The sequence below is a fragment of the Idiotropiscis lumnitzeri genome, chromosome 5 (assembly GCF_059441095.1).
Source record: "Idiotropiscis lumnitzeri isolate Australia: NSW breed Sydney's pygmy pipehorse chromosome 5, RoL_Ilum_1.0, whole genome shotgun sequence".
In the NCBI taxonomy this organism is placed as follows: Eukaryota; Metazoa; Chordata; class Actinopteri; order Syngnathiformes; family Syngnathidae; genus Idiotropiscis; species Idiotropiscis lumnitzeri.
The window spans coordinates 16,800,592-16,826,964 of record NC_142395.1 but is presented as its reverse complement, the minus strand read 5'-3'; the positions used below and the strand labels follow the sequence as shown (position 1 = coordinate 16,826,964).

The 26,373-nt window shown below is 40.8% G+C and overlaps 2 protein-coding genes across 4 annotated transcripts; both read left to right on the top strand.

Annotated features, from left to right (window-relative positions):
• The first annotated feature begins 351 nt into the window (after nucleotides 1-351).
• Nucleotides 352-7,207, top strand: tdp1 (tyrosyl-DNA phosphodiesterase 1). Its single transcript, XM_088296259.1, has 16 exons — nucleotides 352-562; nucleotides 1,275-1,865; nucleotides 1,954-1,997; nucleotides 3,000-3,055; nucleotides 3,131-3,227; nucleotides 3,890-3,924; nucleotides 4,023-4,115; nucleotides 4,198-4,368; nucleotides 4,887-4,965; nucleotides 5,037-5,213; nucleotides 5,731-5,779; nucleotides 5,848-5,914; nucleotides 5,993-6,100; nucleotides 6,277-6,379; nucleotides 6,473-6,578; nucleotides 7,016-7,207. The coding sequence occupies exons 2-16, from the start codon at nucleotides 1,286-1,288 to the stop codon at nucleotides 7,087-7,089; spliced, it is 1,839 nt and encodes a 612-aa protein (XP_088152385.1). The 5' UTR covers nucleotides 352-562; nucleotides 1,275-1,285; the 3' UTR covers nucleotides 7,090-7,207.
• A 536-nt stretch (nucleotides 7,208-7,743) lies between these two features.
• Nucleotides 7,744-26,014, top strand: eprs1 (glutamyl-prolyl-tRNA synthetase 1). 3 transcript variants are annotated; one of them, XM_088296829.1, is made up of 35 exons: nucleotides 7,744-7,948; nucleotides 9,191-9,275; nucleotides 9,346-9,445; nucleotides 9,788-9,944; nucleotides 10,025-10,161; nucleotides 11,053-11,153; nucleotides 11,225-11,351; nucleotides 11,414-11,606; nucleotides 12,208-12,379; nucleotides 12,464-12,697; nucleotides 12,768-12,852; nucleotides 13,504-13,563; nucleotides 14,325-14,345; nucleotides 14,676-14,786; nucleotides 14,852-14,988; nucleotides 15,422-15,629; nucleotides 15,698-15,810; nucleotides 16,584-16,713; nucleotides 16,975-17,166; nucleotides 17,388-17,555; nucleotides 18,423-18,674; nucleotides 19,459-19,668; nucleotides 19,944-20,224; nucleotides 20,972-21,023; nucleotides 21,110-21,319; nucleotides 21,409-21,481; nucleotides 21,920-21,999; nucleotides 22,089-22,190; nucleotides 22,626-22,781; nucleotides 22,860-23,057; nucleotides 23,631-23,804; nucleotides 23,884-24,044; nucleotides 24,921-24,999; nucleotides 25,247-25,311; nucleotides 25,384-26,014. In XM_088296829.1, exons 1-35 carry the CDS (start codon nucleotides 7,906-7,908, stop codon nucleotides 25,532-25,534), a joined length of 4,818 nt encoding a protein of 1,605 aa, XP_088152955.1. In that variant the 5' UTR covers nucleotides 7,744-7,905; the 3' UTR covers nucleotides 25,535-26,014. The 3 variants fall into 3 exon arrangements, with proteins under 3 accessions (XP_088152955.1, XP_088152956.1, XP_088152957.1); XM_088296830.1 differs by lacking the exon at nucleotides 14,325-14,345 and having other exon boundaries at nucleotides 7,745-7,948; XM_088296831.1 differs by lacking the exon at nucleotides 18,423-18,674 and having other exon boundaries at nucleotides 7,746-7,948.
• Nucleotides 26,015-26,373: the final 359 nt, after the last annotated feature.

The following is a 26,373-nucleotide window of genomic DNA, read 5'->3' as shown; positions in this document are numbered from 1 at the left end:
CAATTTACTTATATTTGATTTACATTTGTTTTTTTGTACTTTACTTCTGAACATGTTTTTGAACACAACAAATGATTCACATCTTTTCAGGTCAGTTTCAAAATCATTCCACAGAATAACACCTTTTGGCGGTTGTGCTAAAAACACTCATCCGGCCTTTTAAAACATTAATATTGATATAAGATATTAATTTGCGAATCAAATTAAACAATTTAACATATTTTCCAAACACATTTGAATTTTTTCATTATATTTTACAAACACATCTGAACCTAATCTACAAATGACCAGGCGCATATGTCCTATATAAAGGTGACGTTTGAGTCGCAAATTTTCCTTCCCTTGCTATACATTTTAAAAGGCAATAGACGAGTTTTTACCCGGACTCATGTTTCTGGTGCAACTGCTGTGTACATTGTTATTCCGAGTTTCTACCCGGACAATAATCTCTTGTGGACACTACCCTGCTCTTTGCTCCTCTCTCTCATGGAAGTTTCTTTATTTGATTAAAATATCTACACTCGTTGCATTATTACCTCCACATCAGCAGCGTGACTTTAAGGTAAAACATATACGTAATCTGTCATTTTATTGATAATGCAACACCCGTTCGTGTCTATTTACACCCTTAACCGCTGTCTAATGGTCATTTATATGCAGCTTGCTTTTGGCGGTGCATGCACAATGGAAAAAACAGAATAGTAAAAAAGGCGAGAATGCAAACTATGTAAGCCTGGTTTGACGCACTTCTGTATTTGCACATTTTCACTGTGGAAGTTTTTTATTTTTATTGATGGAAATTATATTATGTTTTAAAGAAAATACTGTACATTGATGGTCATGATGATGATAATAGTAATAATTTTATTATTTAAGACGTAATGTCCATTAAAAAATGATTCAGTCAAAAATTTCATCCATCAATTTGTTCTCTGCACCGCTGAAATTGTAGGTTAGTAAATTAAGTTAAAAACACTTACTGTATTTAGCAGCTTTCAATGAATTTCACATTGTATTTAGGATTTATTGATATTCACATTTATTGTAGTTTCCATATTATGAATTTCATGTTTTTTTTCAATTATGCAAATTAATAACACTACCACAATTATTTAATTTGTGTATTTTGTTTGATTATTGATATTTGACATTTGTATTATGTATTGTATTTTATTTAATTACAAATTATAATTGAATATTATTAATTTTATTATTGCGGGTATTGTCATAGTAGAGAGGAATTAACCCCAAAATATGTTTACGGTTGTGTTAAGTGGGCACAGGCATGTCTCAGGACAGTCAACATGGCAAGTGGAGTGTCTCCAGCAGTGAGGACGATGATGATGAGCTTCCTCCATCAAGGACGTCGTCCAATCGCCCTCAAGCAACCGTGTCCAACCACGGCTCGCTCTCTTCCCCCATCCCCAAAGTAGACTCCGCCTCCTTGGAGGTGAAACCGGAACCAACTCCGATACCAGCGCTCGTGGTCGTTTCTGAGGCCAGACAACAGGCTGCTAAGAACCAGACATACCCTGTCAAATATGAGTCATCTCCATCTTCAGCCGGGAAAAGGAAACTGGACACAGTGGACAGCTCGGGCTGGGCGCTCTCCGAAAGCGATGATGATGATGATGATGCAAAGAAGAAGAATAGCCCGCCACCAGCAAGGAAGGCTCCCAGTCCCAAACGCAAGAAGGTGGCAGATGAACGCCCTCCCAGCCCCCACGGACGCGTCTACTACGTCGACGAGCCCGACGACTTCTTTGAGTCCAACGTTCCCTGTCTGGACGACATGTTTCGGTTCTACCTCAACAAGGTGACAGGTCTGGACAGGAAGTACAACAGCGGCGCGTTGCACATCAAAGGTGTTGGAAGTCGATCTTGTTTTGGGATAAAATTTACAATTGTGCTTTCTTTTTTTGTCATGTTTATCAGCTTTGTTTTCTTCTGCAGACATCCTCTCGCCATTATTTGGCACTTTAAAAGAGTCTGTGCAGGTGAGCTTTCAATCAATTAAACAAATGATGTGTGTCTACTTCATGATTCATGGTAAAAATCTCCACCAAAATTGCAAATTGTCTTCACTTTTAACAATATTGAGATAGGCTCATCTTGTTTCCATCCTCATATTGAAAATAAATATTTTCATTGACTTCTAATTCCAAAACTAGTTATCCAGGAATTTGTTGCATATTCAAATATATAATGCGGCAATTACTGTACCTACTTTTCACAGTCTGAAGCAAATCATAACAATATGGCCCATGATAAAAATGAGTTTCATATTCCTGGTAATTTGATTCCAAATATCTACCGCACGCCGCGCTATGAGGCAGTAGAACGATTTGATTTCTCTTCGCCATTCAGCTAAGAAAGGTGAACAATAATGTGAAGATGCATTGCGGTCATCCACCTCTTTGCCAATCTATTTAAATATAAAGGGGGGGAAATTAGTATTCTAATACATTAAAAATGTAGAAAAATATACCCAAATTAAAACAAAAAATCTTTTTATTGTGTTCCTTATTCATTTTATCTTATTTTTTGTTTAAATGTTGATTATTACTTATTTTGTTAGTTTTTTGTGTCATTATTTAATTTATAAAATGTAATATTACTTAAACAATCTTGTTCATTCCCCTCCATTTTTAAGATGCGTTTTTATTTGAATTACATTGAATTATTTTATTTAAATGGTGAGTGGTCCCCTGCATGCTTGCGTTTGACTTTTGCGGATTCACCAATAGTGTGAGCAGAATTGTTTTATTGAAAAAATATATATTGAAAAAATATATTTTCCAATGAATATTACAGAATTTCCATTTTTTAAAAAAATATTTTTTCATTTAAATAAACCCCAAATAACTTCAGAATGTATTTGACAATAATTAATTAATATTTGAAAAAGATACAAAAGGAAACAAATTGCAGTCCTCTGCTTATTACCAGTAATTACAGTTGTATCCGTACGCTAACACTTGATATGTTGTTCGGCACAGTTTAACTACTGCTTTGACCTTGCCTGGATGGTTCAGCAATATCCTCCAGAGTTCAGGTGAGTTCCCATCACAATGGTGAGACATCACTCAGGTGAACCTTTCTGCCATTTTGTCTCTGCATTTGCTCTCAGGGATCGTCCCATCCTGATCGTCCACGGGGACAAGCGGGAGGCCAAGGCTCGGCTAGTGCAACAGGCTCAACCCTTCCCTCATATTCGTTTCTGCCAGGTACAATATACTGTTTCATCATAATTTTAACGTGAATGATTGTTGGCGAGGTGTTTATTTTAAATGTATTTGTTCATGTCAATATTGTATACATCTGTGAATTGAGGACACAGACCAGTATTAATAACATTTAATGAAGACGTATGTTTGCAATAGAAAAAGCCAATATTTGAGAAATATTTTGACATGAAGTTTTTTTTTGTTCATGTCAACGTATGTATGGTAGAGCAGCTTTATTTGAGGACCCATGAGGCGTTAATTCGAGGTCAAGCATTTATTTGTTCATGTTGACAATGTACCTCACTGATGTGCTATGTAAGAGCACAGGCCCTTTTATTATTTTGCGGTAATCGACTTATTTATTCATGACAACAACACACCAGATAATCAGCTGAGGCGCTGCATCTGTTAAAGCCGAGACCAACATTTTAGGAGAAATATTAATTTTTCTTGACGTGAAACATTAAATGAAGCTTTGATTTTTATAAAAGCAGAGGCTGCACTTTGAGAAAAAAATTGTGGTGAGGCGTTTATTTTTCATGTCTTTAAAGCACCCGGGGAATCATTAAGTTGTGGTGCTCTGTCTGTTTGCATTCAAAGCATTTGAAGTGAATGGATTGTTCTTTTAAATATGAGTAATGATGAATGTTTTTGCCTGACAGGCCAAGCTGGACATTGCTTTTGGCACGCACCACACGTACGAATGACTCACTCATCAGTAGAATTTTGGGGTTATTGCTTCAGTCGTGCATCCCTAGACACAGTGATTTTAATTTGTGGATTTATTAATTGCAGGAAGATGATGCTGCTGTGGTACGATGAGGGCTTCAGAGTCATCATCCTAACCTCCAACCTCATCCGAGCCGACTGGTACCAGAAGACGCAAGGGTGGGTTCTTTTTTGCTCCGTATTGAATTTGGACTCAAGTTCAAGTGACTGATTCCTAATCTTTCTCCCCATCCTCTACCAGGATGTGGATGAGTCCTCTGTTTCCACGGTTACCAAAAGGCAGCAGCGACACTTGTGGCGAGTCGCCCACCTTTTTCAAGCGTGACCTGCTGGAATATTTGGCGTCCTATCGGGCGCCCGAGCTGGAAGAGTGGATCCAGCGGATCAAAGAGCATGACCTCTCAGAGACTAGGCATGTCTTGTTGCAAAAATTCACACACACAATCACACGCACACACACACACACGGTAAAGGCCATTGTTTGAGGAACAGTTGGTGTTTAGTCAAGTGAGACTTTCAACTGAGGCATTGTCACATCCTGCAATCAATGAGGGAGTTTCATCTATTACAGATGAAGTCACTAATTTCAGTAATATTAAAGGGGAAGTCAACTCAAAAAAGGTCTTTGCAATAAAAAGCTGTATGCGCCTACACTAGTCTGAACATGGCATTCTGATTAATATTGTGTTTGCGGAATATGAGTTCAGCAGCAAAATACACCTGTTTTGTTCACCTCAGAGGGCGGTCATTTTGTCACTTGTGTAAATATTGAAAGTGAAAATGACATCACAGTTTATCAGGGCTCACATAACGACCAATCACGGCTCACTCTTTTAGGAAAACAAAGCGTTTTTTTTTTTTTTTTGAGGTCAGACATTTATTAAACAGCTCAGTGCCCACCCTCATCCAGTCTTTGGTATGTGTGGTCAGAGTGTACCTGCTGGGCTCCACTCCTGGCAGATACGTGGGGCCAGACATGGAGCGCTGGGGCCACCTGAGGCTTCGGAAGGTAAAAAATTTTTTTTTTTAAATTGGTGTTTGTTTTGATTAGTGCCACCAACATCTCTCTCTTGTTTGTAGTTGCTTTACGAACACACCAACTGCATCCCTGGTGAGGACCAGTGGCCCGTGGTGGGCCAGTTCTCCAGCATCGGCTCGATGGGGGTGGACAAGACCAAGTGGCTGGCAGGGGAGTTCCAGCGCACCCTCACTACGCTTGGCAAATCATCTCTCCGGCCCAACCCCCCTGTTCACTTGGTACTTTCTGTTACCGCCACAGGACTGAACTCAAAAAGTCCAGAATATTGGGTTTGGGGTGAAATTTCAGGATAAGCCTAAAATGCACTAATAACAGTCACTATGTTAACTTTATTTGATCATTACATCCATGAGTCCCATTATTTAACGTTTTAATTATTTTTGCACAATTTGTTCTCTAACACGGAGTTGGACGGGAAAAAAAAATCACATGTTCAATCCATGAGTATGCCCAAAGACGCCCTCTTCTATGCCTTTCTGTGACACTTCCACACTTTTTGTATATGTGTTACAACCTACTGATGGTGACCATAGGTGTCATTTTAAATTAAGATAAATAAAAGTCAAATCAAATTAAGTTTACCTGTAAAGGTTATAGTGCATTTTTAAATTATTTCTCAATCTTTCCTAATGTTGCTCTGAGAAGTATTTTTAAGTGTTCAAATAAAGGCTTCCCCTCTAATAATAATTGACACCTCATAACCTCTGCAGTTAAATGTTTATTTTTCTTTTGCAGTTGTATCCATCAGTGGAAGATGTCAGGACGAGTTTAGAAGGTTACCCTGGTGAGTTTTTTTTAAGCATTTATGCAGAAATTGCTGAGATATTTATTCACTCTCCTCATGTTCACCAGCCGGAGGCTCGCTTCCTTACAGCATCCAGACAGCGCAGAAACAACTTTGGCTGCACTCCTACTTTCAGTATGTTTTACCTTATTCATTTTTTGCACCAAAGTAAATTATATTGTCATAATATTGAGGGTTTTTGTGTATGCGTAGCCGATGGCAAGCGGATGCAACTGGGCGGACTCATGCCATGCCCCATATCAAGACCTACATGAGAGTGTCACCCGATTTCACTCAGCTCGCATGGTTCCTTGTCACCAGGTTGGTGGATAGATAGATCTTTGAGGAAAAATTAGGTTTGAATTCTACGTCGATTGTATATTTGTTTATCTGGGTGTGGTTTGTGTGGTCTAAATGAAGCCTTTTGAGCCGAGACCACTATTTAACGAAAAAAATAATAAACAATAAATAATTATTATTATAACCTTTTATTACAGTGCCAACCTGTCCAAAGCGGCATGGGGGGCTCTGGAGAAGAACAACACACAGGTGATGGTTAGATCATATGAGCTTGGCGTGCTCTACGTGCCCTCAGCCTTTGTGAGAAAATACACACACGCATACACACGCAATACTGCTAATGCTATAGTGCATTATTTTAAAGGAAAGATGGTGACCGTTGTCTTCTTACAGAACATGAAGACGTTCCCAGTTCAAAAAAACCCGTTTCCCGTCTCTTCGTCATCCTCAGGTTTCCCAGTGCCATTCGATCTACCCCCGACAGGCTACACCCCGAAAGGTATATGTGGATCATGTAGCCCTTCATCCATCCAATTTGTGTAGTGGGTGTCCTCATTAGGAGGTCAGGTGAGCTGGAGCCTATGCCAGCTGACTTTGGGCAAAAGGTGTATATCCTTGGCAGGTCGCCAGCCAGTGACAGGGCACACGTATAGTCATGCCCATCCACGCTTATGGATAATTTAATCTTAAAATGCATGTGTTTAGACTGTGGGAGGCACAAAAGCTACACAAGCATGGTGAAAATATTCAAACTCCACACACGAAGACTGAAGGACAAATTTGAACCCTTCTATGATCCACTCAAATTATTATGTACATGCTGATGTATTCCATTCCAGTGTGTGTGTGTGTGGGGGGTGTGTGTGTGTGTGTGCCAGCCAGGTCATAAAAAATGACTTTAAATGAAGTTATACGCCTTTTCCCCTTCATCTACAGATCAACCTTGGATTTGGAACATTCCATACAGCCAGGCTCCAGACACACACGGAAATGTTTGGGTTCCTTCCTAAAAAATGCACTCTTACAATTTTTTATATTTGTGCTTGACACTGTCACATTTCTGTTGATTGTATACTATTTTCATATTTTTTTACAGTAAACAATAAAATAAATTAGTTCATCATGTCATCCGCTTACATTGGTTTGGTGCTTGCCTATATGTGAATGATATAAGGGATTAAAGAAAAATCTATAATCATCAAATGAAAAAAGAGTAGCGTGATTGTGAATGGGTGAATGAGAGTTAATTTTATGCAATTTTACATGTCACAACCTACTCAATGGTGTGTTTACTTCTTCATGTAGACAAGGTGGGCTTGGTATACATTTTATCTTAAAGAAGAAAGGAAATAAAGAAGACAGGCAGGAGAATTTAAGGATCAAAGTAAGGATGGATCCCTTCCTCTGTCCTTCCGCACCATCTCCATTCCCTCCCTGCACACTCCACTCAAGAAGGCCAAATTTGAACCCATGACCTCAGAACTGTGAAGCAAATGCGAATCCACAAACACTTACCATAGAAACATTTCATTAGATCAAATAATTTAACAAATTTGGGGGCAAAAAACGTCAAATTAATCAAACGCCTGTTGATAACGTCAACGTTCCAACATTTAGTCAACTACAGAATCGTCTGACTACGGTGCACCGCTAAGTGGCAGTAGTGAGCCACGTGATTGGAAACCCCGCGAAGAAGCACGCTTGCTGTCCACACGATCCTCTTGCGGCTGAGTGTGGCCAGCTAGTCGGGTTTACATTGACTGCTATCATATCTAGTCGTTGTGGGCTCTTTTCGTACACGGAGAGAAGGCTATAAATCTCACACTATGGCTTTAAACCTGACCATCAACACTAGCAACCCGCCTTTAGGTGAGTGGCAACTTTCGTCTGAGTTTCTAAAGAATAATATTCACGCGTAACCCCTGGCTAGGCTGCTAACGTGCTATTGACACGGTTACGTGTGTGGCATAAAAACACAAACTCGTTAGTGGCCATTGAGCCTCATTATTACTCGGATATATGTTGTTTGTTTGGAACGGAAAAAAAACAGCGGGGATTTGGATAAATATTGTGCCACCAAGGTAAATAAAAACATTGATTGGTATAAATCACGACTTCTAATGCAATACTAGTTCGTGCCGGCGTCTCCAAACACTGTCACGTAAACAAAATGAAGGAACAAAAACTTATGAAGTCACTTATGTGCTTTAGTATGCTTGAGTGGGGCGTGTACGTCAACCAATTAGTGAACCTGTAGTCGTGGCAGTCAAAACAAGCGACAAAACCTCCTATAAAATTCAGTTCCTTTATACCGAAAAGCTCAAACTTTTATTGTGGTTAAGTGTACACGTTTTTGTCTGCCTTCAAACAAATATTTTTAGCCTTTAACGAACTTGGAAGTGACGCGAATGATTGACGTCTGTTGCATCAGCTCATAAACACGAGGGAACCCAAATGAATTTGATGGTTCTAACGAAACCCCCGCTTGCGTGTTATTCAACGGAACTAATACTCGTAATACCTGAATCCAAAATTCATTTGCGGTCAGTGAAGAAGTGCATTAAGGACTAACCATAAATTTAATCGCGTCGTTCAAGTTGACAGCGGCTAAACAGCGACACGTGGCGCAGTGGGTACTGCATGCTGATGCAAGACTGCAAAACTCAGTTTGAGGGATTTTCAAGGGGGCATTATAGTGGCTGCGACACGGTCAGAACAGAGTCGCAGTCGTGACGTCATAATTGTAGCCGGTCAGTGTTGATAGGAGAAACACTAGTAAGTTTTTAACAGTTAAATGAAAAACAACCAGTATGGTAGTGAGCATGCCTCCCCCAGTGACATACAAAGCCATTTACGCCCCCTTGCATGCAACTGTTTCTTCCCTGCTTGTCATGGTGTGTTCTTACACCAAGGCGCAAAACAGACCACTCGTGCTATAGAGAGACCATTTAAGCACAATTTTACTCCTTCCATATCCTTAAAAACACACTAAAACTTATGAAAACACACTTTTTAAAGTAGTCCTTAGCTCCAGTTCTAATCTTCGCACTGACAAGAATGCCCGAGGAGAATCAGCGGTTGTTTTACAGTGAGATCATTCTGTCTGTTCAGGGGCCCTCCTGACTGCCGAGCATGTGAAAGGAACCGTGCAGCTGTCAGTGGAGGAAGGCAAGGACACCCGCCTTCACGTCTCTGAGTAAGACGGACTACATCTGCAGCCAGTTGTCCCCATGTAAGAGGTTAAAACACTGTTGTCGTCTCCGCAGTGCCATCCAGTTCAATGACGCAAACTCCATCAGCCGATATCTGGCGCGGGTGGCGCCGGCTCTCGGCCTTTATGGAGCCAACCTGATGGAACAGACTGAGGTGTGTGTATGCATGCAAAATTCTGTGAATTTTCAAAGTGAAACACTTTCCATAGGAATTATGGGAATAAACAGGAACAAACCAGTGAGGTTGAGTAATGGATGGTTTGCTCTTGATTGGTGAATTTAAATTTATGTTTTAGCGTAATCATACTTTGAGCAACCAGATTTCATGCAAGTACTGTAATACAATGTAAGACATTGAATGCCCCAATATAATGAAAGACTATGTTACTGCACACTGGTCAACCTCCAGTTTGTATGTTAAAATTTAGACTTCAACACTTATTTGGATTTTTCTTTGGTTTCATAAAACATGTGCGCGTGTGTGTGGTATATGCAGGTGGATCACTGGCTGGAATTCAGCAGTCGTCGTCTTTGCGGCCAGCCAGATTTGAACGCGTCTCTGGCTGAGCTGAACAAGGCGCTGTCTCTGAGAACTTTCCTAGTGGGCCATGCCCTCACCCTGGCCGACCTGTCCGTGTGGGCCGCCCTCAAAGGTGAGCGACTTTAATAAAACAATTCAGACGAGTTTGTAATTCAAATTGTATTGAAAATTAGGGTGACTTGTCTTCTCAAGGTCACAATGATTGGCCAAACAAGGGCAAAGCCTTTGCCCACGTCAGTCGCTGGTTCTCTTTCCTGAGTTCTCAGGTTCCCTTCACTGCCTTGGACAACAAATACACCAGCAGGAACGCTCCACCAACCAAGTCCAATGTAAGCCATACAAGATTATAGATGGCATACTGTGCTTAGTGTTTTTCTCTATCATGAATCATGTCAGTCAGGAATAAATCATGAAATAGTCTATGCCCACATACTCTTAGTTCGGCACCTGCAGATTCACATATTCATTTTTTTTCTCATTAGATTTTTAAACATTTTTGTTGTTGTTGTTGTTTGCTTCTCCGATATTTCCCCCCCATTTTTTTCATGAAAAACATATTGAGTGTTTATCAACGTTTTTTGATTTTTAAACATTTCAAAAATAATGTTTTCTTTTTTTTTTTTTTTTTTTTTACTATTTCCGGCCTAGCCCTGTCCTTTTCCCTTGCAAATTGTGGGATCAAACTATATATTACAATAAATTATAAAGATTATAGAATATTTATAACTTCAAAATACCATTAAAGTATTTTTTATACTAATTTTATTTCAAATTAAATTAATTTTTTACTTTTCAAAATATTTTAGTAAAATATTTTTACTTTGTATAAAAATTGTTGATTCTTGTTGTTCACAATTACATAAGCATTTTCATATATTTTCTTTATCAGCTGCAGTTTACTTAAATCGCTGAACTATTTATTCTAAAAATAAGTTCAAAACAATGCATCTGCCATCGTGAAACAATAGGCAGATACTACATGTCTATGGTGATGCTAAACAAGTGTGGATGAAGTCACGCATTCCATATTTTTGGACGGCACTAATACTACAATAACAAGTATACATGCACATTGCCACATACGATTGAACACAATGACTTAAAATCACACCGTGAGTGAATGGCAAAATAAAATGTGCAGTAAATGCAGTAAACTGAACACACATTATTTATTTATTTTGTATTTCTATTTTGTGATGGTATTCTCATCTGCTTGTCAGTCCGAGGCGAAGGAGAAGAAGGCTGACGTGGGAAAGTTTGTGGACTTGCCCGGAGCTGAGATGGGCAAGGTGGTTGTTCGATTCCCACCTGAAGCCAGCGGGTGAGACTCGCTCGGGAAGTGAAATGTGACATTCTGTCAGATGATTTTCACCTTTTTGTCTTTGCGCTCAGTTATCTGCACATCGGCCACGCCAAGGCCGCTTTGCTCAACCAGCACTACCAGGTCACTTTTAAAGGCCAGCTCATCATGCGCTTTGACGACACCAACCCGGAGAAGGAGAAGGAGGACTTTGAAAGGGTGAGAAAGCGAAAGTATCACATTTTGCTTGGGTGTTATTACATGGCTTTGCATCCCCTCAGGTGATCCTGGAGGACGTGGCCATGCTGCAGATCCGACCGGACCAGTTCACCTATACCAGCGACCACTTCAACGTCATCATGCAGCTGGCTGAGCAGCTGATGGCCGAGGGCAAGGCCTACATAGATGATACGCCCCCTGAGGAAATGAAGCAGGAGCGGGAGCAGCGTACCGAGTCCAAGTGCAGGAATAACAGTGCGTATGAAAGAACGCAACAAAACTTAGTTGCACCACAATGTCATATTTTTTGCCAACAATGTATTCCATACTAGTGAATATTTCTGCTTGTCCAGGTCATTTCAAGACTTGAAGTAGCTTCCAGGCAAGCTTCAAAGTTTCAAATGTGTATGAATATATATTTTTAATGTTTGACAAAAAATATGTTTCTAATATTTTAACCTGTATTGGATTAATAATATTTTTGACAAAAAAGATGATGTTGGAGTACGTTGGGGAAGTCATTCTTACAGAAATACCATGTTTCATTACTTTTTTCCCACAGTGATGAATTTTGTTATTCTGGAATTGATTATACTCCAACATGTATTTTACATTCAACACTTTATTGAAAAAAAAGACAGTGGAAATGAAATTGATTAATTAAACTCGTACTAATATTTACTATGACTTAAAAGAATCATTTTAAATGAATAATTTTTTTAAATTTATATTTAATTTGAAATATTTTCTACTTAGCTAGTACTTATTCAAGTACACAAATGCATTTAAAACCTTTTCTAATCTTATTTAAAAAAAAATGACAACATGTCCGACTAGATTATGTCTTTTTTTTCAGCTTTGGAGCAAAACATGAAGCTATGGGCGGAAATGAAAGCCGGCACAGAGCGTGGTCAGATGTGCTGCATGAGGGCCAAGATCGACATGAACTCCAACAACGGCTGCATGCGGGACCCCACGCTGTACCGCTGCAAGAACAGCCCCCACCCTCGGACGGGAAGCACATTCAAGTACGCAAATAAATCATAACACTTTTGCTGTTTAATGCCAGGGAATATTTCCAACCTGATGACCCTGTCGTCTTTCTCTTCCAGGGTCTATCCAACGTACGACTTCGCCTGCCCTATCGTGGACAGCAGAGAGAATGTGACGCATGCCCTGAGGACCACCGAATACCACGACCGTGACGAACAGTACTATTGGTTCATCAATGCGCTGCGCCTCAGGAAACCGTACATCTGGGAGTATGCTCGCCTCAACCTTAACAACACGGTGCTGTCCAAGCGCAAGCTCACATGGTTCGTGGAGGAGGGATACGTGGATGGATGGTGAGGCTGCTTGTTCACAAACTCAGCCTTGTACAATGCGCAAGTTGAAGTCACGGTGACTATTTCTCAGGGACGACCCTCGCTTCCCCACAGTCAGGGGCGTCCTGAGGAGGGGCATGACCGTGGAGGGCCTGAAACAGTTCATAGCGGCACAGGTATGTTCATCCCTTAGGCTCTTCTGCTAAAAGGCCCCAGTGTGCCCAATACATTATTTTCACCAAATTGGTCATTTGTGGGTTTAGGGATGGTGCATGGAGCCATGCTGCAAATAGTATTAAAAAGTAATTGATGACCACCACTATAAATTATTGTAATTGCCCATGTTATTAGTTACCACTTTAGTATAATTTCAAATGCACCTTTTGTTATTAATCTTGAAATAGCATACAGGTTTACTTGATTTTGAATAAATGCACCAGAAGTATGCGGTGTACACGCATATACAGAATGAGGACTTTTCTGTGACTTCTACTAACAACCCAGATGAAATTTAGCTCCTCCTTGACATATAAAACACGTATCAGACACCAAACGTGACTAATTTGTCATTTAGACTGCCCTTGTTGCATCTTGTGGCGTCAACTTTCACCAAGGCCAAACAATCCTAAACTTGAGTTTTCACGTAATTCATTAAAAGCCAAGCCTGGTGATGCTGCGCCACTGTAGTCCTCTAGTAACACATAACATTTGAGTAATAGATGTCCACTCAAATGCTCGAGTGACGAACCACCATCATTTTAAAGGGCACAAAAATGAATTTACTTGTTGTGTTTCTAACTGGCCGCTAAACATCTTTCTGTTTGCAGGGTGGATCCAGGTCAGTGGTGAACATGGAGTGGGACAAGATCTGGGCCTTTAATAAGAAAGTACGGCTTCCCTTCTTATCTCGCATCATTACACAAAGAATGAGAGAAAACTGGAAATGGCACAAGAGGCTTTTATTTCTGGTTGCCGAATTAGAGTAAATGAAGGCTCACGTTGAAGCTTGCTTAGTGGCAAGTTTAGTCAGCTCGTATGGCCTCATCCCGTCATCCCCTCCCCCTTTTCCCCTACCATCCAACACGTCGTACCCTCTCGTGTCCCACATTTCCTTTATTTTTCTCATTGTGTGCTGTTTGTTGTTTTCTTGGGTGGCTGCTTCACACGTAAATCCAGTATGTTGAAGTAATAGCCTAATCTACAGGTACAGTATACTATATATGTTATCTTGGTGTGCTTTTCAGCTGGTTTCATGTTAGGATGATAAGTAGCAGTTAAGCAAAAACCATTCCACGAAAAAAATAATGAAGTGGAAATAATGCGACAAGAGTGATTGAACTCATCAATGAACTATTTACGAATTGTCAACAATAACAAATGAGCATGACTTTCTTATAATGTACTGTTTTGGATATTTCACATTTACATTTTGACTTCATCTACAAATGACCTGTCTGTCTTAAAAATAAAATGCCGCAAAAGTTTTCCCACTTTTGTTTTGGATGACAATGGTTGGAGGTCGAGAGTGAGATTGGACTATTTTTGGGAGGGTTCAACTTTGTAGTTTGCGCTACCTTTTTTTCCAACTGTACTTGTGTGTGCACATACAGTATGTGACGGCATCTCCTCACTCTTGTGTGTTTCCAAGCTGCCTGTTAGCTGCGTGAAGGTACTCCTCTCTGCCCAATCCTCTCCATTCTCTTCAACACCCCACCCCAGCCCACACCCCCCTCCGTCATTCTGCTTTAGGCTGTTTACCGTGCGTGAGACGCAAGAAGGGGACTTCATGCGGTTTCAAGAGCTTGGAAAATTAATTTGCCAAAGTGGATTGTGGATTGAACAAGCAGCTATTTTATTTTTGTTTAACCTGCATGGAGCAGTTATTCACTCATTAAGTCCGTTTCCCCCTCTCATGTGACTCCTGAAGTATAAATATATTTTGCTTTTTTTATTATTATTGTGTTTAACTCCTCTTCAAATCATGTTGTGCATGTGTTAGGTGATTGACCCAGTAGCGCCCAGATACACGGCTCTCTCCAGCTCGTATGCAGTTCCCGTTTCTGTTCCGGAGGCTACGGAGGAGATGAAAGAAGTGGCCAAACATCCAAAGGTGTGCAGTTATTCCTCAATCACACGCACACGCATGCAGTGGCTGAATTTCTCTCTTCCTCGTAGAATGCAGAGGTGGGCATGAAGCAGGTGTGGTATGGACCCCGAGTGTTGGTGGAAGGAGCGGATGCCGAGACATTCACAGAGGGTGAGGTGGTCACCTTCATTAACTGGGGCAACCTGATCATCACCAAGATCAACAAGTGCGTACCTTAAAATCACACCTGATTGTATACACACAATACAGCGTAAGGAGTCTTCTGTCTGAGGTCAATTGTTTATTTAGTCAAGTCCCAGGTGATTTGCTTAAGCGCCTATCCAACTGAGGCACGAACATTTCTGACTGTTGGGGAAGGTAGAAAAATGCGTTCACGTCAGGGTTTGTTCAAGGTCGCAAATGTTTGGCAAACGGTCATCAGACGTTCGCCTGTACTTCTTTTGTCCTTGCGACAAGAAAAATTACTAAAACTTTTGGTTGAAGTCTGGCGAATATTTGCGATATTGAACAAACTCTGACATGAATTCAACATTCGCTGCCTTCGAAAAGTCTGTTTCGCAGCTCAGTGAGATAGGGGCCTTAGGGCATGAGTTACGGGAAATGTGCTCATGAATTTTATTTTTCACGTCTCTGCTCAGAGGGGCTGACGGTAAGATCCTGTCCATGGAGGCGCGCCTAGACCTGGACAACAAAGACTATAAGAAGACTACCAAAATCACCTGGCTAACGGAGACCGCTGGCGCCCCTCTCCTGCCCACCATCTGCGTCAACTACCAGCCCCTCATCACCAAAGCGGTCATCGCCAAGGATGACAACTTCAAGGACTACATCAACAAAGACAGCAAGGTGTGCACCAGTGAAGCGTTATCTGAGTGGACGTGGACTGTTACTGACATGACTGTATGATGTCTCAGATGGAGGAAAAGATGCTTGGCGACCCCTGTCTGAAATCTCTGAAGAAAGGCGATATCATTCAGCTACAGAGGAGGGGATTCTACATTTGTGACCAGCCCTATGAGCCAGTCAGGTAAGGAGGTTAAAGAGGCTGATTCTCAAGCGACACTGGCCAAATTAACATGCACCACTAGATTTGTAGTAATTCAATTACTTTAGCTGGTAATGGCGTGTAAAAATGAAAGAAACATAAAAGATAATGGATTTATTGCAAAAATTGGTGAAGTGTGGTACGTCCATAATGGCTGCGAATCAAATCTTTTTTTTCTTAAATATTTGTCCCTTTGACTTATTCCTGCCATTCATTGACATTTGTGGATGCATCATTAAAGAAAAGATTAAAAAATAAAATGAAGCCCGCATTCACAATTACACTGCATGGACCGTCTTTATACATTTAATGGAGCAAATCCAATCGAGAAGACGGATCACAAGCCAACTGCCGCAACAATTCCGAAGTCTAACAAAGCATTGATGTCTATGTCAATATTGTTTAGGCTCTTATTTTGAAGTAGTATTATTTCTAGTTTAAATCAATCATTGTGGCGACTGGCTTGACTTGAACTTATTTCCTGCCTTTAAACACAAAACATGAACTGCAACTTTCTCATCCGAAGGATCTTTGTTGGTCGGATTCGTGGCTCTAAATGATGCGACCTAATCGTTTTAGGATCAACACTACTGACATTTCCGTAGGCATTGTAAATATTAATTGTGATTGTATTATGTACTTGCGACATCTCTCCCTGGTTTCACATGTTCGATAAAAATGGCATTTAATAAAATTGTTTCGGAATGCACACGAAACTTATTATATTATGTGATGACAATGACTTTGTTCTGCAGTCCTCACAGCTGCAAGGAGAGTCCATGTGTCCTCATCTACATTCCCGATGGTCATGTCAAGGAGATGCCCACCGCCGGGTCCAAAGACAAAGACAAGGACAAGGGCAAGAGCCAGACACCCGCCAACACAGTGCGTGTCCATTTTGTTCTAATTCTTCCATTCAAGTATGGGATGTTTTTATACGTTCGGGCCCAGTTTGTTCAATGACAATGCAATTCTCTGAAATGGCAGAACTCTACCATTGCTGAAATTACAAAATCAAAAGTGAAAATCTGGTCCTTAATCATATTTAAAAATTACACATTGTCCTTGAAATCAAATTTTAAATTAGTCCCTAACAACAGCTTTGCTATGAGGATTTACTGAATGTTGTGTCCTGACCTCTCTTAGCAGGCCAATGCTGCTGCCAAATCATCGACAGCTGCTTCTCTATCCGCTGCCCCTGCGGCCACCTCCTCCTCCACAGTTGGTGAGCTCTTCTCGAGCATTGTCGCTCAGGGGGAAGCTGTCCGCCAGCTAAAGACAGCCAAGGCTCCCAAGGAGGAAGTGGACAAGGCGGTGAAGCAGCTTCTTACCCTGAAGGTAAATCTTTAATAAACAGTGAACTTTTCCTGTTCTTGTGGGTTGGGTACCAAGCAAAAATGTGCAAATAATGATTAAAATGTACATTTGAATAGATGCAAACAATTTCACCACCCCAAAAAAAAAATTGTACTGTTTTTTTTCTCCCTCTATGGTTTACTTAAAATCATACAATCATACTCATGATGTTTCAATGAGTTTATTCTGTTATTTTTCACTAGGCTCTGTTTAAGGAACAGACTGGATTGGACTACAAGCCGGGTATGTCTCCCCCTGCCTCCGGCCCAGCTCCAGTTTCCCCGTCAGGAGACGCTGCTCCTTGCCCATATACGCGCGTCTCTCAGCAGGGCGAGCTTGTCAGAAAGCTGAAGGCAGAGCAGGCGCCAAAGGTAACGGGCTATAATGTTCTTTCAGTGGAACTTCCAACAGAACAACAAAACCTGATATGTTACAATTGTTTGAGTTTTCACATTGACAATACATGAGAATTAAGTTATTCATCATGAAATCATTATTAGTGTGCAAGCGATGGATAACTTTGTTTCTTTAGATCAGAGGTGGACAGAGTATGGCTTGAGCCCAACATTATTACTATTTTTGCAATAATTTATCAATTGTTTCCTAAAAATTGTTTGATTAAAATAGTTATATATTGTAAATAATCAAAATATTACCAATTGTTTTTTAATGAGCAAAAAATAATAATTTAATTGTTAATTTGTTCATTATATTATAAGCAATTGCATCAAAACATAAGTGAGTTATTTTGGCATAAAAATAATTGCACATATTTGACTTGCACATTTTAACAATAGTTACCTCATCTACAAATGACCCAATTTAAAAACCAAAACCTTTGCCCACACCTTCTATAGAAGTTCACTGAGCTGAGGTCTGGCATAAATGGTTGAACGTAAAATTTAGTTATTTTTTTCTTTTTAGAGGAAATCGTCATTAAACTGCAAAAATTGTAACACTTTTGGCTTGTTCAATCTGGAACGTTCCACTGTATTTAGTTGAGATGTTCACATCGCATGCATCCATCCATCTGTCCCTTCAGAGGTGCTAGTCAGTTCTATAGTCGTGTTCATCTTGTTCCTCATCTTTTCGTCAAGTTCCTCTTTGTCACTTGTCTCATCATCGAAAAACTAACGTGTCATGTCGTCCCGCTAACCGTGGTCCTCCCCCGTCATCGCTCGCATCGCTTCCACATGCAATTTTCCCGCCGCTACAAGCTCATGTGTTGATGCAACCAGGAACGGATCGACGCCGCGGTCAAGCAGCTCTTGGCGCTCAAGGCAGAGTTTAAAAAGTTGACGGGTCAGGATTACAAACCCGGGATGACCCTTGCGACTGCTTCCACTGCACCTTCATCTGCTGTGACCTCTTCCTCTTCCTCCTCCCGCTCCTCTTCCTCCTCCTCTTCTTCTGCTTCATCCGGTTTATACGAGCGTGTCGCGCAGCAGGGAGAGCTTGTGCGGAAACTCAAGTCGCAAAAAGCACCCAAGGTATACGAGATTGTTATTGTTGAAATGTTCAAAACTCAATTTAAATATATTTCACCTTGCTCTAATTTGTTCCAAATGGAAATTAGGGTTCTATGCCAAGGTTAATATTTAAAATAAAGAATTAAAACCAAAATTAGGGTTTCAAATTAAAGATGCAAATCTAGGTAAGGGTTTAATGCAAAGGTTTGGGTTTCAAGAATGGATATGGGTTACACATTAGGGTTTATAACAAGGCTTATTTTTTCCAAGCCCGCATTATGGTTTCAAATTAAAGGTTAAATTCTGGGTTTACATGGGTTACAGTTTCAAACAAAAGTAATTGTTTCTAACGAGGTCTTTAATCCTTGGTTAGTGTTTCAGACAAGGTTTACAGTTTCAAGTCTGGGTTAAGGGTTATAATATGGGTTTCAGGCCTAAATTGGGGCTTCAAATTTTCAGACTGGGTCACAGTTTCAAATGAAAGTTATGTCTGTAACTACAGTTCCTTGAATTTAGAATGACTTAAACACCAGCGGTGGTGGTTAGCAGGGATGAAATAGACCCAAGTTGATGTTTTCTACGCAGGTTTAGCATTTCAAATTAAGATGTCAAAACAAAGTTTGAGTTTCAAATAAAGATCAAAATAAGCATTCAAAACTAAATTAGGGTTTAAAAGTTAGTTTCAAACAAGGTTTAAGGTTTAGATTTTGAATTTCAAGTCAAGTTTCAGATTTCGAAAGTGGTGTTTAATCCACTTTCCACTCACCGGTCACTTAAATTAGGTGTATTCTCTTTACTCAATTAGGACCAAGTGGACGCTGCAGTCAAGCAGCTGCTCGCTCTGAAGGCCGAATACAAGCAGGCCACCGGCGAGGAGTACAAACCTGGAGCAGCACCGGCCCAGAAAGCTCCAGCTCCAGTTCAGAGCGACATTGCATCTGCCACTAGCCTCTTTGAGAAGGTGGCTCAGCAGGGAGAGTTGGTCAGGACGCTGAAAGCCGAAAAAGCCCCTAAGGTAAGACCAAAGATTGAATGCTCATTAAAAATGGAAGGAATAATTCCTTGCATATTTGGATGTTCCTTTTTGCAAATTCACCTACTTGTGAGGCAGATGTGCTAACCACTGGTCCACCTTGCTGTCAACTATCAGTATTGGCACTGCTAAGCATTTTGGGGTTGTTAATTATATGGATCCACCCCCCCTCCGCAATTTGCAGTATAGCTTGACCTTGTTAAAATGGGGTCCATTTTGTGAAGGAGGCCACACATCACGGAGGTCATCTGTTTCAGGATCAGGTGGACGAAGCCGTGAAGACATTGCTGGACCTGAAGAACAAATACAAGACGCTCACCGGGCAGGATTACAAACCGGTGGCGGCAGCTGGTGGTGAGGACAAGAACCGCAAAGAGAGGGAGAACAAGTCTGAGAAGCAGGGAGGTGGAGCAGGTGCAACAGGAGGAGCTGCTGGAGGAGCCAAGAAGGGGAAAGGAGACAAGGCAAGTCAGGGCAAGGATCCCGCCGGAGGAGCTGGAGGTGCGGGAGATGGTCAAGGACCCAAGAAGCAAACGCGGTGAGAGCTTCTTACTTATACAGGGGACAGGTGAGGGGCGGCCAACGGATTTGCCCACTCCATTCTTTAATCCAGCCCACGGAGCATTTAATTTACCAACAGTCCTGTTAAAGAAACAAAACAAAATCCCTCCTAAAATTGGTAAGTCATTTACATCGATTTGTATTCATTCCGGATTGGAACGGATTAATAACATTTTAATACAAGGATTTTTTTCTATTAATTTATTATTTTAAAAATTAAAAGAAACCATTTCACATGTTTTATATAATATATATATATATATATTTTTTTTTTAATAAACCTCATATCTGAATGACCTTCCCAGTTAGTTTTAAAAATATTCAGAAAGCCAGACTCAGAGAGAGGGGCAGGGTGAGCAGTGGCTCTTTTGCATGAGACTGCAGCACCCCCCCAAGACAGGCTGAGTTTTGCAAGGCTAAAAACATTATCTAGTAATTAAACTTAATTCTTGTTTCTTGCAGTATTTTTATTAAAAGAATGGATGGACGTTGAGACACCTTAGAACTGTTTTAAATTGTGTGAAGAAATGCATGATATGTATCCATTCATATAGTGGAAAGTTGTCCTCTAAATTTGTTTCAAATATTTGCTTATAAAGCTATAATACTGCTATGTACAGTATTACACATTTATTGCATTCCTCCTACTAGTGTACGTGATTTACGACTGTTATTTATTTTTTAAATAAATCTTTGGTTGTAAATCTGCCTTCATCCTTTTCAGTTTGGGCTTAGAAGCCAAGAAAGAGGAGAACCTGGCAGACTGGTACTCTCAGGTACATTCAAATTCACCCACTGACCACAATATTTGGTACACATTTCTTACAGCGTACGATGCCGTCTGTATTTATTCAATGACCAGGTGATCACCAAGGCGGAGATGATCGAGTACTACGACGTGAGCGGCTGCTATGTGCTTCGCCCGTGGTCCTTCGCCATCTGGGAGGCTATCAAGGAATTCTTTGACCGCGAAATCAAGAAGCTAGGCGTGGAGAACTGCTACTTTCCCATGTTCGTCTCACAGGCCGCCCTGGAGAAGGAGAAGACGCACATTGCAGACTTTGCTCCAGAGGTGAACTAGCACCGAATTAGAATCAGAATCAGAAGCTTATACATCAATTAACGTCAATATTGTTCTAAATCAATTGCCTTGTTCTCCAGGTTGCTTGGGTAACGCGCTCGGGGAAGACAGAGCTGGCCGAGCCCATTGCTGTCAGACCTACCAGCGAGACAGGTCAGACATCCTCGACTAATGCCGTTTTTTTTCCCTGTATGCTTGTCAACATGCAAACTCCATGTTAGCTCACTTTTCAATGTGTGACGTCTTTAGAAAGTTTTTTTTAGTGTTTAAGTGGAGACTTAAGTCAATAATTAACACCAGCCATCTTTACCGCAACGCACTGCCTGGGGAATAGTGTTGGCATCTGTTGAGCTGAAGTTTATGAAAAGCACGATTTAAAAAGAATGGAACAGCTAATTATTTGGAAGATGAGCCAAAAATAATTTGAGATTGATCTGTTAAAATTGCCAATTTTGTTGTGCTTTTTTCCCCCACTTTGTCAGATGTCTGTTGGCCTTATTTTTTTTCTTTACATGCCTGTCAAAGTATTATTTTTTTTTTTTAAATACTTTCCTAAATAAGAACTAAGAAATGAATGGTTTTGTCTTTCAGTGATGTATCCAGCCTATGCCAAGTGGGTCCAGTCCCATAGAGATCTGCCAATCAAGCTCAACCAGTGGTGTAACGTCGTGGTCAGTCTACAAATTTCCCATTCTGAACTTTCAGTCTACTGAAGTCAAGCAGTGTGAAATCTTGTCTCTTTCCCCCACTCTTGATTTAGAGATGGGAGTTTAAACACCCCCAACCCTTCCTGAGGACTCGTGAGTTCTTGTGGCAGGAGGGACACACGGCCTTTGCCACCAAAGAGGAGGCCGCTAAGGAGGTAACCACGCTTGCTTATTGATCTGCCATGGGACCTTCTTTCAGAAATGATTCCTTTAGGACTCGACAACTTTTCTATTTATTGATAAATTAGAATTTATTTGTCAAGGTGTTTTTTTACAAGCTGCTTTCTGAGTTCAAAACGTCCCCCTATGAAAAGTTAGATTACGTTGTTGGACTGAAACCTTTTACAAGGTGATTAAGTACCATAACAAGCTTTGTTTTGATAATAACCCTTTCTCACAGCATCAATGTTTACATTGAAAACTAGTTAATTGTAGGAATGTAACACAAATACAAAAGTATTTACTTTCCGCCACCAAAATGTCTGATGCACCGGGCTCATGGCAATGGCCCCACCTTCTGTATGCCGGAAAGTTTGGCGTGGTGTTTTTTCTTTCCAGAAATTGTTTGAGTTTTGTACTTTGCGTTATAGGTGCTTCAGATCCTTGACCTTTACGCCAGAGTGTATGAGGAGCTGATGGCCATCCCAGTGGTGAAAGGCAGGAAGACTGAGAAGGAGAAGTTTGCAGGAGGCGATTACACCACCACCATAGAGGCCTTCATCTCCGCCAGTGGACGAGCCATCCAAGTACATGCTCCCCCATCGGAGCTTGCTGGGTAGCAGTCGGAACTGGTTTGCTTACGTTGTGTTTGCTGGCTGCTGCAGGGTGCAACATCCCACCATCTCGGTCAGAACTTCTCCAGAATGTTCGAGATTACGTTCGAAGATCCGAAGAAGCCCGGCGAGAAGCAGTTGGCCTTCCAGAACTCCTGGGGCCTTACCACCAGGACCATCGGCGTCCTCACCATGGTGCACGGAGACAACAGGGGGCTGGTGCTGCCACCCCGAGTGGCCTGTCTTCAGGTAGACTCACAGTGAGCACTGCCCTAAGGCCTTGCTGCACACCAAACCCACCTCGCACACACAACCAACACACTGCAGCATCTCAAATGCACTTTCGGAAATCAACGTTTTGAGGCGCCGCATATTTTATTGGTCCACAAACAAAATTAGGCAATTGTCAAGGAAGAAGCGGAGTGCCTTGACCACTATGGCTTTATAGTACAAGAACTTAGAAAGAGGAGAAATTGAAGGCAACAAAATACTTCAGATATTTGAGAGATTCCTTGCAATGATAGCAGAGACACTCATTGCTTGTACTTGTGTAGTTCGGCGGCTGAGACTCTACATGCTTGGCTTTGGAGCTACTTCCTTATGAAATTATAAAAATAGTTAAGTATTAAACATTTTTGTTGTGAAAGCTCATGTGATATGTTACATCTGCAGTATTGCAGCTCTGTTCAACGATGTGTAATTTCGCAACAGTGGTAACTTTTGACCCGGGGCATGTGTTATACAACTGTTGTTATTGCTTTTTTTTTGTATTTTATCTTACTGGCCGCTTAGATGAATGATGTCCTGTGCCTTGTTGCTCAGGTTGTCATCATTCCATGTGGAATCACTGCATCACTGGCAGACCAGGAAAAGGAAGCGCTGATGAACCAGTGCGCCAAGTATGTCAACAGGCTGCAAGCCGCTGACATCAGAGTGAAGAGCGACATCCGGGACAACTACTCACCAGGATGGAAGTTTAACCACTGGGAGCTCAAGGTCTAAAAGTCATCACCTTAGCAGGAACCATTCATTACAAGTGGGTAAAAATTGATGCCTTTTTTATTATCCATACCAGGGCGTTCCCATCCGTCTGGAGGTAGGCCCGAAGGACATGCAACAGCGGCAGTGCGTCGCCGTGAGGCGAGACACTGGCGAGAAGGTGACCATCCCAGAGGACGAGGTGGAGAAGAAACTTGCCGCCATGTTGGAGGACATTCAGAGCTGCCTGTTCAATAAGTAAGGCTGACTAGTACATTGATACAAGATTGACACTCACTCGTTTCTACTCCTACCATGTGACTTTTACAGGTATTCATTGGCATGTTAGGTGATAATTTAAGTAGGGCCTTAAAATGAAAGATCTAATTTCTTTAAAAAATAAAAGATTTCTAGTTTCAATTGTTGCTGGACGAGTTGAAAAGGTCGCTAAATATCGTGACTAAACCAACTTCTGCCGGTTAGCAGCCATGTTATTGTTGTAAGTAGGGCATGTCAACAGAGAGAACCATCGAAGGTGCTAAAAACAGATCAATTGAGGAAAAAAAAATACATTTCAATTATTAATCACCTAGACAATCTGAAGATGGAAATACATTCTGAAATGTTGATCTCTCATCAAATAATAGAATTTGACTCACTGGTCTGTCACTGTTGTTAATTCCCTAATAAAGCCTCCTAGCCAAAATGCCAAAGAAAACAGGACATTGCTGAAGATATGTGGCTAACACGTCACAACATGTTAGTGCAACAGTGGCTCCAAGCAGCATATGAGATGGCGTCTTGTGTAGTAGTCTGATCGGATGCCTGCTTAGAAAGTGCTGATATATTTTCTGCATTTACTCTTTGATTACACACTTTTCCCCCAATTAAGGGCAGCAAACATCTGGAATGACGTATTTACAGTGACTTTAGCAGTCAATCAAAACACTTACAGCTCAGTAGTGGCATCTGTAAAACTGACAATGGAGAAAGGAAGGAACAAAATATTAATCTGACACGTTCATGTGCAAGAATGACAAATTAACACATTTTAAAATATACTGTTCGTGTGTGTGTGTGTGTGTGTGTGTGTGTGTGTGTGTTTTTTAAATTTAATTTATTTTTTTTAAACAGAGCGTCAAATGACCTTAAGACTCACTTGGTGGCTGCAGACACGATGGAACAATTCCAGAAGGACTTGGATTCTGGAAAGGTGAGGATCAAGCCCACAAATAAGATGTCCTTTCCTCAGTCACACCGTGTTAACTAAAGTGTACACACATTACGACTTTGAATGTGTGTGCACTTGGGTTTTTAGACTTAAGAGAAAACCACTTTTAAAACACCTCTATTTTTTTAAAAACAGACGAAATTCAGTAATTGAAAATAAGAGGGAAAATGCTCAAAATTGGCCCAATTGTTGTATGTCACCACCGTGATGATGTTGTTCCTCGTGGCAGATTGTCCAGATCCCGTTCTGTGGTGTTATGGATTGTGAAGACTGGATCAAGAAAACCACTGCCAAGTAAGTCCACGTGTCCTCTGTTTGCCTCCCTTTGCCTTTTTTGAGTGCTAATTGATTTAATTTGTGTATCAGGGATGAAGACCTTGAGCCAGGAGCGCCATCCATGGGTGCCAAGAGTCTGTGCATCCCCTTCTCGCCACTCAAGACACTGCAGCCCGGTCAGCTTTGTGTCTGCGGCAAGGCGCCAGCTCAGTTCTACACCATGTTTGGACGTAGCTATTGAGAATGCCGTTATTGTAGCAGCAAAGGGCTTTTTTATTCCCTTCCTTTCATCTACTCCTTTTTGTATTGTATTGCCTGTGGGCGGGTTTTCAATGGCACTTGTATTCTTCTATCATTTAAGTTAGGTTTTTTTTTAAAGAAAAAACATCTTATTGGGTGAGAAGGTAAGAGAACCAATTTAAACTAAATCATGTGAGAGAGAAAAAAAAATAAATGGCAATTAATGAATAAATACCATTGTTTTAATCATGGGGAACTAAACAGTCACATCATAAACTCCGTTTGAATTAGTGGCCACTTTCTCAGGTATTTTCAATTTGGGCTTTGGATTTTTTTTTCAATCATCTCCCTCGTGCATCTGTTCATTCTGCAGCAGCCCAATAATGATGTACAGCTGGCTGTGTTATTTTAAATACCAGCTATGTATCCTTGGGGTCACAATTTAAACTTGTCTAGATAATAAACATCTGTGGCAAATTTGTCTTGTACTTGCTTATCTTTTATTGTGCACCAAATTTCTCAAGTTAACACTAAATTAACACTATATTATAGTATGGAAATTGTGTCCACATGGCTGCCTGATTTAACTCCGCAAACAAAATAACACGAAAAAAAACATTAACTTGTCAAACAAGTGGCAACCGCGCCCATCATGTTAACGTCACCACAGCTCACGTCCTGCTTTTATTTTGAAAATAAAAATACTGACACTGATTTGAAGGCATAAAGTGTTGCTTTTTATGTGGATTGTGTGTGACTCTTTATTTCATACGTTACAACATATCTTATCATATTAAAATGCATTTCACATAACTATCTTTTATTGCAGCGAGTGTATTT

Coding starts and splice junctions, on each gene's coding strand:
- eprs1 (XM_088296829.1), top strand. CDS start 7,906: ATGGCTTTAAACCTGACCATCAACACTAGCAACCCGCCTTTAG. Junction 9,276..9,345: donor ACCCGCCTTCACGTCTCTGA/GTAAGACGGACT, acceptor TCGTCTCCGCAG/TGCCATCCAGTTCAATGACG. Junction 12,698..12,767: donor GAGGGATACGTGGATGGATG/GTGAGGCTGCTT, acceptor ACTATTTCTCAG/GGACGACCCTCGCTTCCCCA.
- tdp1 (XM_088296259.1), top strand. CDS start 1,286: ATGTCTCAGGACAGTCAACATGGCAAGTGGAGTGTCTCCAGCAGTGAG. Junction 5,214..5,730: donor CCAACCCCCCTGTTCACTTG/GTACTTTCTGTT, acceptor TTTCTTTTGCAG/TTGTATCCATCAGTGGAAGA. Junction 5,915..5,992: donor TGGCTGCACTCCTACTTTCA/GTATGTTTTACC, acceptor GTGTATGCGTAG/CCGATGGCAAGCGGATGCAA.